This window comes from Nesoenas mayeri (genome assembly GCF_963082525.1).
Source record: "Nesoenas mayeri genome assembly, chromosome: 1".
Lineage (NCBI taxonomy): Eukaryota > Metazoa > Chordata > Aves > Columbiformes > Columbidae > Nesoenas > Nesoenas mayeri.
Window position 1 is genome coordinate 47,851,050 of NC_137541.1, and position 11,759 is coordinate 47,862,808.

General features: G+C 37.4%; 1 protein-coding gene across 1 annotated transcript in view; it reads left to right on the forward strand.

Annotated features, from left to right (window-relative positions):
* ATP2B1 (ATPase plasma membrane Ca2+ transporting 1) overlaps positions 1–10,813 on the forward strand; it is a gene marked incomplete at its 5' end in the record, with an annotated part of 32,805 nt that extends 21,992 nt beyond the window's left edge. The window contains 8 exon segments of the mRNA XM_080360204.1: positions 842–1,033; positions 1,223–1,436; positions 1,567–1,778; positions 3,667–3,774; positions 5,651–5,833; positions 6,076–6,099; positions 6,102–6,242; positions 10,446–10,813. Coding sequence (XP_080216330.1) covers positions 842–1,033; positions 1,223–1,436; positions 1,567–1,778; positions 3,667–3,774; positions 5,651–5,833; positions 6,076–6,099; positions 6,102–6,242; positions 10,446–10,757 — 1,386 coding nt within the window. The 3' untranslated portion in view covers positions 10,758–10,813.
* Positions 10,814–11,759: the final 946 nt, after the last annotated feature.

Consider the following 11,759-nt stretch of genomic DNA (forward strand, 5'->3'; position numbering starts at 1 on the left):
TTTCATCTCCCATTTCCCATAACCTAAATGTTTCCTGCAGTTCCCATCTATGTACATCTGTGTAAGGAACTAGTTTCTGTAACTGTTTATCTAAATAGCACTTAAAATATACCATCTACTGCATGATATTCAAAGATACCCTTTAAAGTGAACACATAGCTGTGCAGGTGACTCATTTCCTTTGCAAAATAATAGATCAAGAATAAGGATCATTAAATTTGCTATTGAGTTTGTGGGTTTGAAATGCCAAAAGCAAGATAAATATCCTTGAAGTAGGTATTACATAGAACTTGCTGTTTAGATATGTTAGGAGACTCCAGGCATTTAAAATTTAAGAATGATGTTGCATATTCTAGTGTTTAATGTCAATGCTTCTCTGCAAAAGGTTTTTGGTAATGTGTATCATTCTGCTGTGTTGTGGACACATGTCTTGTACTACTGCTGGAATCCATATAGTAAACTCATTAGGACATAGACTAAACTGTAGTACTGCACCATCTGGTGGCCTTAAATTTGAACAGGGTTCAGTAACACTTCTTTAGGAGAAACTTAAACAGTGTCTTTTTCATCAACTTGAGGATTTTTGTTATTAAGGTCTGTCTTTTAAAGACGTTACCTTTTTTTGTTTACATTTTCCCATACTTGAGAGGAACTTGCAAGCAGAACTTGATTCAGTAGAACTTTATGTGCTTACATTAAAATAGTCTTTCAGACATGGTGCATCAAAGAGAATGCTGACTGAGAATATAATAATATATTCTATTAGTGTAATATATATAGTAATAATATATTCTATTAGTGCATCCTGTTATATTTCATAGTGGTTTTATTTTTCTTCCAGGGAATTGCTGGAACAGATGTCGCGAAAGAAGCTTCTGATATTATCCTTACAGATGACAACTTCACAAGTATTGTTAAAGCAGTTATGTGGGGACGAAACGTGTATGACAGCATCTCCAAATTTCTTCAGTTCCAGCTTACTGTCAATGTAGTAGCAGTAATTGTTGCTTTTACAGGAGCATGCATAACGCAAGTACGTACGGTGGATTGTTTCAGCTTATAAAGGTTGAAAATGTCTTGACTCTTGAATTCAAACTTTCAGTTAAACACTAGTCTGAAGAACATAATGTTCTTCAGAACATGCCCATGTTGTGTAATAAATGCCTTTAACAGCTGCAATTTGTTCACTTATATTGGAGGGTTTATGTATCTATCTTTATAGGATTCTCCGCTTAAAGCTGTGCAGATGCTGTGGGTAAATCTCATAATGGACACATTAGCTTCTCTTGCCCTGGCAACAGAACCACCCACTGAAGCTCTTCTGTTGCGAAAGCCTTATGGTAGAAACAAACCTCTGATTTCTCGTACAATGATGAAGAACATTTTGGGTCATGCATTCTACCAGCTCGTAGTGGTCTTCACACTCCTGTTTGCTGGTAAGAATACTGAGGCTTTACAAAGTTATCATAAAAGTTGTACAGAGATGTGCTCTTAAAACTAGTGTTTTACTGTAGTGCATGTGTAAAGACACCAATTAAGCTGCTGATAAATGCCTTTTGTACACAGGTGAGAAAATTTTCGATATCGATAGTGGAAGAAATGCACCTCTGCATGCTCCTCCTTCAGAGCATTATACTATTGTATTTAATACATTTGTGATGATGCAACTTTTTAATGAAATTAATGCCCGAAAAATTCATGGTGAAAGAAACGTTTTTGAAGGCATCTTTAACAATGCCATCTTCTGTTCTATTGTTCTGGGGACATTTGTTGTGCAGGTAAGTAACTTCTTGGAGGGTGCGGGGGGGAAATGCACTTAGTATATTGATGTACTCGCTCACCTTGTAAATGCTGATCAGGTAGTGCCAGGCATTTCATTCCTGCAATGTGTAAAACCTTCAGTGTCAAACATGCTATAAACTAAACTTAGAAGTGGTGCTTGACAGTGTTTTTGGGAAAGACCTCTTAGAAATTGGCCAAACTGGAATGTAGAAGTACTTGTATTTAACTTTTGAATTTTCTGGTCCTTCAATTTGATCTTTGCTAGTATTTTGACAAAAAGTGAAGAAGTTGTATGTTCCTCCCACTAGTCAGAATTCTTAATATCTGCCTGTGCATCTGAACAAAACCCCATTTACACAACTATAAGAAAGTTACAACTCCTGGTATCTTCTTAATGAGATTAGGACATGAATAAGCTCTAGGAACTTAAGTATCAGTTTTTATCTTTCTGATGCAGAAATTGGTTATCTGTATAGATGCTGGTTTAGATGTTATTTTAATGTGAAAAACACTGATGTCTATGGACCTTCTGTTGGGGCATCTAAACAGATCCGTAAAAGCCAGTTAGTTAACTCAGTATATGCGAACCAATTAAACAGCATTATCTGAAATCGACTTGATTAACACACTGGTGTTGAAACACCAGGTCAAAATTGAGTCTAAAGAAAATAGTTGACAAGAAATAATTTCACCTTTTAAATGACCTTAACTTTTAATTCATCAGAAAAACTAACCAACAAATCAGTAAACTGCTACTTTTTTTTTCATTTTGGCTTAAGTTATTTTGGACTTGAGATGTAACCCATACCTTAAGCTTCTCCTTAGACTTGGGATTCCACGAAGCTGACTGAATTCATAGCGGTTTAAACAATGCAAATGTATGTACCTCTGCGGCACATGAAGTTAGTTCACTTATTGTCCCAGGTTTAGGGTTTTTTAGATGACACTTTTTCAGAAGCTGCTCTTATTTTTAGGGTTGCAAATGCAGCATACTGACTGTTATTATGCAACAAAGCCAAATATGTAGAAATTACTCCTGACTGTAACTGTGTTCCCTTTATAAAATGACAGACTGAATGCCTTCCCAAATAAGTAACTCCTGAGTTGTTGCCTCAGTGTTTTATTCTGTGTTAATAAAAGAAGATACTCTTGGGCTTTTCAGCTGTCAGGTGTCCTACTTAATGGTCAATACTATCTCCTTTTCATGCCTGCCCTGCTACTTGAATTGTTGATTCTCCAGGGCAGACTTTCATGCATTTAATTCCTATGCAGAGGGATACCTTGCTCATTAGGGCCTGTACAGCTTGTCATAATGGGTAAGTCAATAGGAGCTCATTTAATTTAGCTTTTGAGATCTCTGTCCCCTCCTTCCAGGCCTTACTACATAGATGTCATACTGTGATGATTTCAAGTCTGACATTTAACTCTTGACAGGATACGTAGTAATATTCTGTTGAATTATTTCTGAAATACTTCATGGCTTGTGGATCTATGACTTGTGTTAATAGAAGTTTATTAATCAGCTTGGTCCTGGGCTGGGTGTTCATATGATAAATAATAACTGTAAATTTGTAGCATTGAATTCGTACTATAATTCTGAAATGAAGGGAAAGAAATGCAAGCAAAGAGAAGTAGTCATTAGGTTTTTCTGAGTGTGACCTGAAGAAAAAATAAATGGGTAGTTCTTGAAATACTGAAAACCGTAAGAGGATGGCTTAGCTTTGGAAACTTTCTCAAACTGCTGAGACAGTGGAAGTGTATGCTTAATAAGATGGAAAATACTATGTCCTAATGCAGAGCTGTCTGTAGTGATCTTGAAGCATTAGGGTATTTTCTAGTAACAAGTCTCTGGTAGGTGTTGTGTAATGATGTTGCTCTTCACAGATAATTATTGTGCAGTTTGGTGGGAAGCCTTTCAGTTGCTCAGAACTCTCGATTGAACAGTGGCTGTGGTCCATTTTCCTGGGCATGGGAACACTACTCTGGGGCCAGGTAAACTGTCTTTTTCAAAATGCCAAATATCCATCCGTAGTAGAATATATGGAAAATGCAATTACACTATCTTAAACGTTCAGATCTTTCAAGTGGACTATATGAATATGTGGAGATGAACAGTAAATACCAATTAAAATAGACTAGTTCAATAGCTAGAAGTTCTTAGTTGGATATTCCTTCTGCTGACTTGGTCAATCAGTTACATTTCGTAACTAGATGCTATGGCTGGTTTATGTTAAGTAACTTTTAACTAGAAACCCCTGTAGCTAAATATGGACTTATATCTTTTGCCAGATAAGTACTGGAAGAAGCTCTGTAAGAATACAGATGCCTTTAACATGTTAATGTTGAAGATTATTTAACTTAGTGTTGAATAGTTTTCTTGAAAAATCAGAATTGTTAAACTTGCTAGTATTTTGTTGATTTAAAAACTTCCTGGAGTAGCAAGAAATACAGCAAAGCTCAGAACTGTTTTTCTCTTTAATCTTCATTTGCATAATTATGAAATAATAGGAAACTTCTCCCACCTATTAAGCTGTTGCATTTTGATTTGTATTTCTTTTTCCTCCCTTAGGGTTTCATTACTATTGCATGCACAACAGTGCTTGTAAGCAGCAAGCTTATTTACATGAAACTTTAGAGCTATGGAGTTTTCCATTATTTAATGACATAGTTGTCTAAACTTTTCATACCACATGCAGAGTTTTCCGTTACAGTTTCTTTCCTTCCATTTTGTAAAGGACACTTCAGCTTTCAATATAAAATTGGTAGGGTGAATTTTAGTTGCAAATGCATACATAGATGCATATTCCTAAAGTGGGTATAAGCTTTTTAATAAGGATCTGTGGAAAATTAATTATTAAAAAAATCAAATAGAGTCACTCTGAGGTTTAAAAGTAGCCTAGAAGAGAACTGAGATGGCTCATAATACCTTTGACCCAAAGTGTCTTGCAAGGGCAAAGCTTGCCTGCTGCAGTTTGTGCTGCTCTAGCATCTCATTAAAGTCAAAGAGCTTTTGACTTTCTGAGAACAGTAGAAACTGAAATGTGATCTGGGAACACTCATAGTAGCAATTTCAGCATGAAGGGCTGTTTATCTTGCTTTTGGAGCAGTCTTTTTCCTCTGCAGCTGCTGAAACTCTTCTAGGTTTGTGATGATCAAGGAAAGCAGCCTTGGAACTGATCTGGTTCTGCTAGATGGGATGTATCAAAAGATTACTCCCCCTAACTACCTAGTTCAACAGAATAGCCCTGAAGGTGGGGATGAAAAGGACAACTGGAACAACCATACGTAACTTTTGTTTCATTTAAGATAGATGAACTAAGTAGCAAAGTAACAACTTGGAATAAGGGTTTTGGAAACATCACTCACCTTGCAAACGGATTGATACCTCCTAGGTCACAAAAGAATGCGTGTCTGTTCTGTATTTCTGAATTAACTGTGGCTACTTTAATTATATGATGTAGCTCTCATTTGGGGTAAAAAATCATGCTTATCAAACTGATGGAGCTCCGAAAGCTCTAGATACAACCACAGTCTATGGAATTAATGGCTCTTGCGGATTCAGTACTGCTCCTTCCTGGCATAGTCAAGTAAAGTTAAAGGGGAATTCTTTGTCCCTCGTAAGGATGCTTTGTTTCCTAGATTTGTAGTCCAAGTGTAATTTCACACCTCAGCTGAGGTGATAAGGATATTCACAGTTTTGCAGCTATTCAGCTGGAGTGATTGCCCTGCATTGATGCACTCATCCCACTTACAAAATTTGTTTTTTCAACTTTGCTAATTGTATGCAGGATATAATGTTAAGCCTTAAGTCTAGTATTACACTTATTATTAAAAAAAATCCTGATTCATATTTTTCATTCACTGTTAGTTGATTTCAACAATTCCAACCAGCCGTCTGAAATTCCTTAAAGAAGCTGGTCATGGAACACAAAAAGAAGAGATTCCTGAAGAAGAACTAGCAGAGGATGTAGAGGAGATCGATCATGCTGAGAGAGAATTGCGTCGTGGTCAGATCTTGTGGTTTAGGGGACTAAACAGGATACAAACTCAGGTATGGTCTTGAAAAAGGTACGGCGCTGTGGGTGTTATGAGGGAAATATCTCTTCTCCATCTCCAGTCCTTTGACTAAGCTGGCATTTCTAGCTGGTGTGACTGAGACTGTCAAAAGGGGGTGCGGATGGATGTGTAATCCCACAGGGTCCTCTGTTTTCTTCAGCTCTAAATGCAACTCTTGCCTGTGTATCTGCTCTATGAAAAAAAGTGCCTTTTTTCTTTACTTTTTGTGTGTTATAGATGAGATGGTCCTTTCTCTTGTTCTCTCTCTCTCTCTCTCTCTTGCTGAGCAAGCTGTCACAATCTCTGATTCCTTGCAGATGGATGTAGTGAATGCTTTCCAGAGTGGAAGTACCATTCAGGGGGCTCTAAGGCGGCAACCCTCCATCGCCAGCCAGCACCATGATGTAACAAATATTTCTACCCCTACACATGTAGTGTTTTCCTCTACTACTGCTTCTACTACTGTGGGGTGTGAGTGTGTGTTCCTAAAGTGCATGAAATTAACATTTCCTAACTCACGTACCTAACGTTTCTCATTTTCTCCTTAGTACTTAAAATCATCGTTCAGGCTTTTATAGAGCTCTTCCACAAAGTGGAGTCCTCAAGACTTTTTTTTCTTAGAGGGCTGAGAACAGGTGGAACAGTTTCAACAAAAGACTTTAATGTGAAAGCTGTGAGCCTGCACATCCTGTGCCTTCATCCATTTGTGTACAGAGGGATGTTTAAGATAAAATGGGAAAACTGTTGTAAATTTTCGAGTATATGCCTCTTAGGGTGACTTACATTGAATAAATGAATTACCTGTATAATCATGGACCCAGGTCAACAAAAAGACATGCCCTGTACTGCAGCACAAATGATACTTAAGGTAAAGAAGCTGATGGGAAAAGCAAATGGTATGCTAAAAATATTAATGTAGTTAGAACATGGACCACTACGTGCATTTTCTTTGTAGCTTGTAAGGAACTTCTGAATCATCTGCTTTTGTTGGACCTTTTTTTACTGAATAACACAACTTTCTCAACATCATGATTCAGGTGGTGAAACAAGGCTTCTAAAAGGCATACAAGTCAGAAGAAACATTTAATTAGCTAATATAAGAAGGAAAAAAAGGGTTTAAGCATTGAGTGGTGAAAGTTTCAAATCTGAAGGGTTTTTTTTCCTCTCTAGGTTCTTCTGGCAGCAGTTTGCAAGCCATCAGTGAAAGTAAAGTTTGTCTCACCTTAATTCTGCCCTCTTTATATTGTGACTTAAGTGGCATTTTGGTTTCAGCCTTCCTCTCTGTAGAGGCTAGAGATTTAATTACTCGTGTACGTAGGCTTAAACTCTGGAGCCCGAAGATGCATAACAGTTGTAGTTGAATACTAATAGCAGTATCTATTGTTAAGAGTTTTCTATCTTAATTATATATTACATGTTTAACTTTCTTCTCTAACTTCCTAGGGACTGGTTAAATAAGTGGTTTTTAAAATAACTCTGAAAGGGCTTCTTTCCCCCCCTTGCTTTTTAAACTTTCAGATTACCAGATGGATGAAGACCCTTAATTTCAGGAGCTGTTTTAAATGAAATGTTCTCTCCTGATTTTTTTTTTTTTTTTCTTTTTGGCTTGGCCAGAATTGCTGTGTGAGCCTACACAAGTATTCACCTCTGTACTTGTTCTCCATTGGTGAGAAAGGTATTTCCCTACCTTGCAGCAGTATTGAGAAGCTCAGCTCACAAATTTGCATGCCTGAAGAAGATGAAATGAAAAGTACATTTAACAGTAAGGATGCACAGGATTGCATCTCCTAGTTAAAATGCTAATTAGTAACTTGTATCGCTAACTGCACTCAAGAACATTAATTAGACATTCAGTATTCTCTAGAGAGCAACTTCATGCCGTGCTGCCATTTGAGCAGAATCTAATGGGCACTGCAGCATCTTATTGCATCGAATGACCAATGCAGATACAGAGCTACAATAGCAGAGAACAAGTTTTTGATCCTCATTAAGTAGTACAGCCTTCTGCTACACCCTCGAGGAGAACAACTTTTGATAACTAATATGTATTAATGGGAAGCAGATGTGTTATTTCATTTTATCTCTCTTTTGGAGCTGTTTGTTGGAAAATAGTTCAGCTGTTCCTATGAAGTGAGGTTGTAACTCTTAAGCAGCCATCTGGCTAGGAGGATTTGGAGTGCTTACTGCATTCCTTGCTATTCTGGTACAAGAGGAGGAAGACCCGATGACAGTATAAATTACACATAACAAATTGTCTTGTTTGCTCCTTACTTATGCGATTTATTTATAGTTACCTCTCGTGTCTAATTATCTTGAGCAGTTGAAAAGAAAGCCTTCAAAACACTAGATTTTCCCTTTTTAAGTATAACTTAAAATGCTCGTACTCTGATTTTTGCCTTCATGGCTGGACTCTTTAAGGGTCCTGGGTTCATAGGAGTGTCTAGACCATTTGTTTAGTATTCATTCTGGATGGGAACCAAGCCTTTATTGTGGGTATTCTTATCTTCCCATGATAATTAACAGCTGTGTCCTCTTAAGCCAAAAATTGTTTTCCATTACTGCTTATGTTCTAACTTAACATCTGTAAGCAATGAAAAACCAGTCCCATGAGGCAGTCATATTTCATTTTGCCACATAAATCAGTGGCACAGTGGGATGCAACAGGCCAAATAAAGGCATTGCAAACTTTCAGTCTGGCACTGTCACCACTGATTTTCTTGGTAAGTGCCAAGACAGTTTCTACAGCTTGCTGGACTTTTTAAAAGCTCATGTAACATGCCAACTCCTTAACAGCGTGCTCATTTGGTTTTTGTGTATGATGAACAGTAAAAAGTACCAGCTGCTGTTGTAATCTTTCACTTCTCAGGCACATTCACACTATTCCTGTCCTCCCTTTATTGGTGGTTGTGGCCTCCTCCTTGAGTGTATTCCTCCCTTCTGAGATTCCCATGGTTAATGGGACTCAGCTCTGTACCTGTAGTATAAAAATGTGGACTTGATAGCTTTTGAGTAAAATTCTTTGTGTCAAGTGCTCTGAAGGGGTAAGGGTGGGGGAACAATGCTACTACTAGAAGTCAAAGAACATGATCAGGACCTAAGACTTCATCATGTCCAGTGATTCTGTGGTAATAAAGTTGATAACACATTGCTTTTGGGGAGCCCTTCTCTGTTTACAGCGAGGTTCTTTGGTGTATTGAAGCTGTTTCGAAGTCAGTGCTCTTGATCTGCTTGATCTTCCAGCTTCATTCCTTCACCTGGAAGTCACTTTAATTTTTCTATCAGGGAATGCTATGGGAGCACAAAGTCATGACTTCTCAGCTTAAAACAAGTCATCTTGGATGTGCTTAAAAAACACATTTAAATTGGAGTTAGTGTTTTGTAACAGTACATTCTTGTTTAATACAGAGTTGCTCTGCTTCTTACTATACAACAGGTGCTTTGGGATTGAAACTGCTTAGCTGGAGATTTACTGAGGTTACTTAAAGTGGCGATGTTGAGAATTGAATAGGGTGCTACCAGAAGGGGGAAACTGTATCTTGATGAAAATGTTGGACAAAGGGGTCATTGACTTCTGCCTAACATTACTTGTTTTATCAGTTCAAGAGTGAATCCTGATTTCCTGTAGTTTGGTTAAAGAAACTTGTGGGGTGTGGGAGAAGAAGGGAGGTGTGGGCAATTGGTTCTATCATTCAAATTACCATTTGAAAAGCTTAAATTCAAGTCAACCTGGACATGCACAATTTGCAAAATGAGTTTGTACTTTATTCTGTCTAATTTCACTCTGAAATGTTTATTTATGAATTCTGTAAACTTGAAATAATAGTCAGCCTGGAAACTTTGTCCATGAATTCAATGTAAATTGAAGACTCACGGAAAGGCTGATCACCTGCTTATACTTTGTGCTACTTGAATAGTCTCCTCAAAGATACAACCTGCCATGGCTACTTAATTGTACAATATGATATTCGATTTCCTAGTTCTGGCTTTAAGTTTCTAAATCACTATTCAGTAAAGAACTTTCTCTAGTGTGGTAACTGGCTATATACTCGAATATTTACAGCTGTTACAGCGGGATCCTTTTTTGCATGACTCTTCGTAAATGTCCGGTCATTGTGACATTGGCTTACACTTGCTTGGCTTTTTCATAGTCAGTTGACATCCTAATTCCTAGCATGAGAATTAGTAACCCTTTTATCCTTTAACTTATTTTCAGCCTCTCCCCTCCTTACCCTCCCTGCCCCGCCCACCCCACCTCCCCCAAGTATTCAATAAAACACTCCTTGAGATTCAATTTGTGAATAAGTAGTTGGCCTCACTTCTGGGAAATGCTTAACCCATGTTAAATCATTGAACAATTCTAGTGCCATGTCTGAATTTTTAGGCCCTTCACCTTTTTGCAGTACTTTTACAATTTTTATTCCTACTGTGTAGACTGGCAGTGCTCTACTGAAATGCTCTTCATTTTTTACAGTTTATTGCAAGTTCCACTGCATCACATGCAAACTCGATTCACTCATGTCTAGCTGTTTGTGGATTCAAACTCATAAGAACCATGCCATTACCAGTAAACCCGCAGCGTTTTAACAGCCTTTTTTCTTTGTTTACAGATCCGAGTGGTGAATGCATTTCGTAGCTCCTTGTACGAGGGGCTAGAGAAACCTGAGACACGAAGTTCAATTCACAATTTTATGACGCATCCTGAGTTTAGAATAGAAGACTCCGAGCCGCATATTCCCCTTATTGATGATACTGATGCTGAAGATGATGCTCCAACAAAACGCAACTCCACTCCCCCACCCTCTCCTAATAAAAATAACAATGCGGTTGACAGTGGAATTCACCTTACAACAGACATGAACAAGTCTGCTACCTCTTCATCCCCAGGGAGCCCGCTACATAGTTTGGAAACATCACTCTGATTGTAAGCTGAATGTTAACACACTAGCTGCATTGTAAAGAAATTGAAACTGGGTCTCTTCACACGTTATGATGGACAAGATGACATTCTTGTCTTGGACTTCATCAGAAGACACACTTGTACGAATGTAGATTTATTTTTTTAAAAAAAAAGCTTTCTGCCAGACTGGAGGGTGCTTTTCTGGGGGTGGGAGTAATAATGAACTCTGACAGATAAACAGTAACTTGGCATAAGTGACCTGTGGATCATCTGTTGTACTTAAGAATGGTCCTGAACAGTGTGTTAGCAGAGCTTTAGTTAATCATGATCCTTTTCTGAGAGGAAGGCTGGGAAGGGCAAGGAGGCCCTGGATCATTGAATTGATACTTTAATTTCTGCTGTTGGCTGTTAATAATTTGGATTATTTATGTTTATAAATGATACAGATCTGTTTACAAGGTTTGTAGATACTTTTTTTGTTCCTGTTCATAGATGGGAAGCTTCCTTATAAATGATGCAGAGAAAAAAAAATTAAAAAAATAAAAAAAACTAGTCCTTCAAATACTGCTGTATTTTCAAGAAAAGGGTGTTTCTATTGAAACTGTACTAAATTTTGCCTGCAATTTACCTTGTTAAATATTGTAGATAAATTGCTAATACTAATAGCCAAATAGATAACACTAATGCTTTGTAAAAACATGAGCAGTGGTGTTCTAATGAAGTTATGGCCTCTGTCCTAATTAGTTTCTTAAATACATTTACTACTTAATGGTTTTGAAACAACTGTTTAATTTTTAAAAATTTTGAGAAACTTACAGAATAACTTTTGTTCAGAACTTAGTAGGATTGTTTAATGCAGGACATCAATATGTGATGGAACTTGCTTGAAATATTTCTGTTATCTCGGGCAAAATGGATTAAATCAAAATACATCAGAATCTTAGTCCTTTGTTTTTGTCTAAACATGTTAGTTTAGTGCTGTCTTGGTGAACTGTGAGTGGAACTGTGATTTTTTTCTAATCTA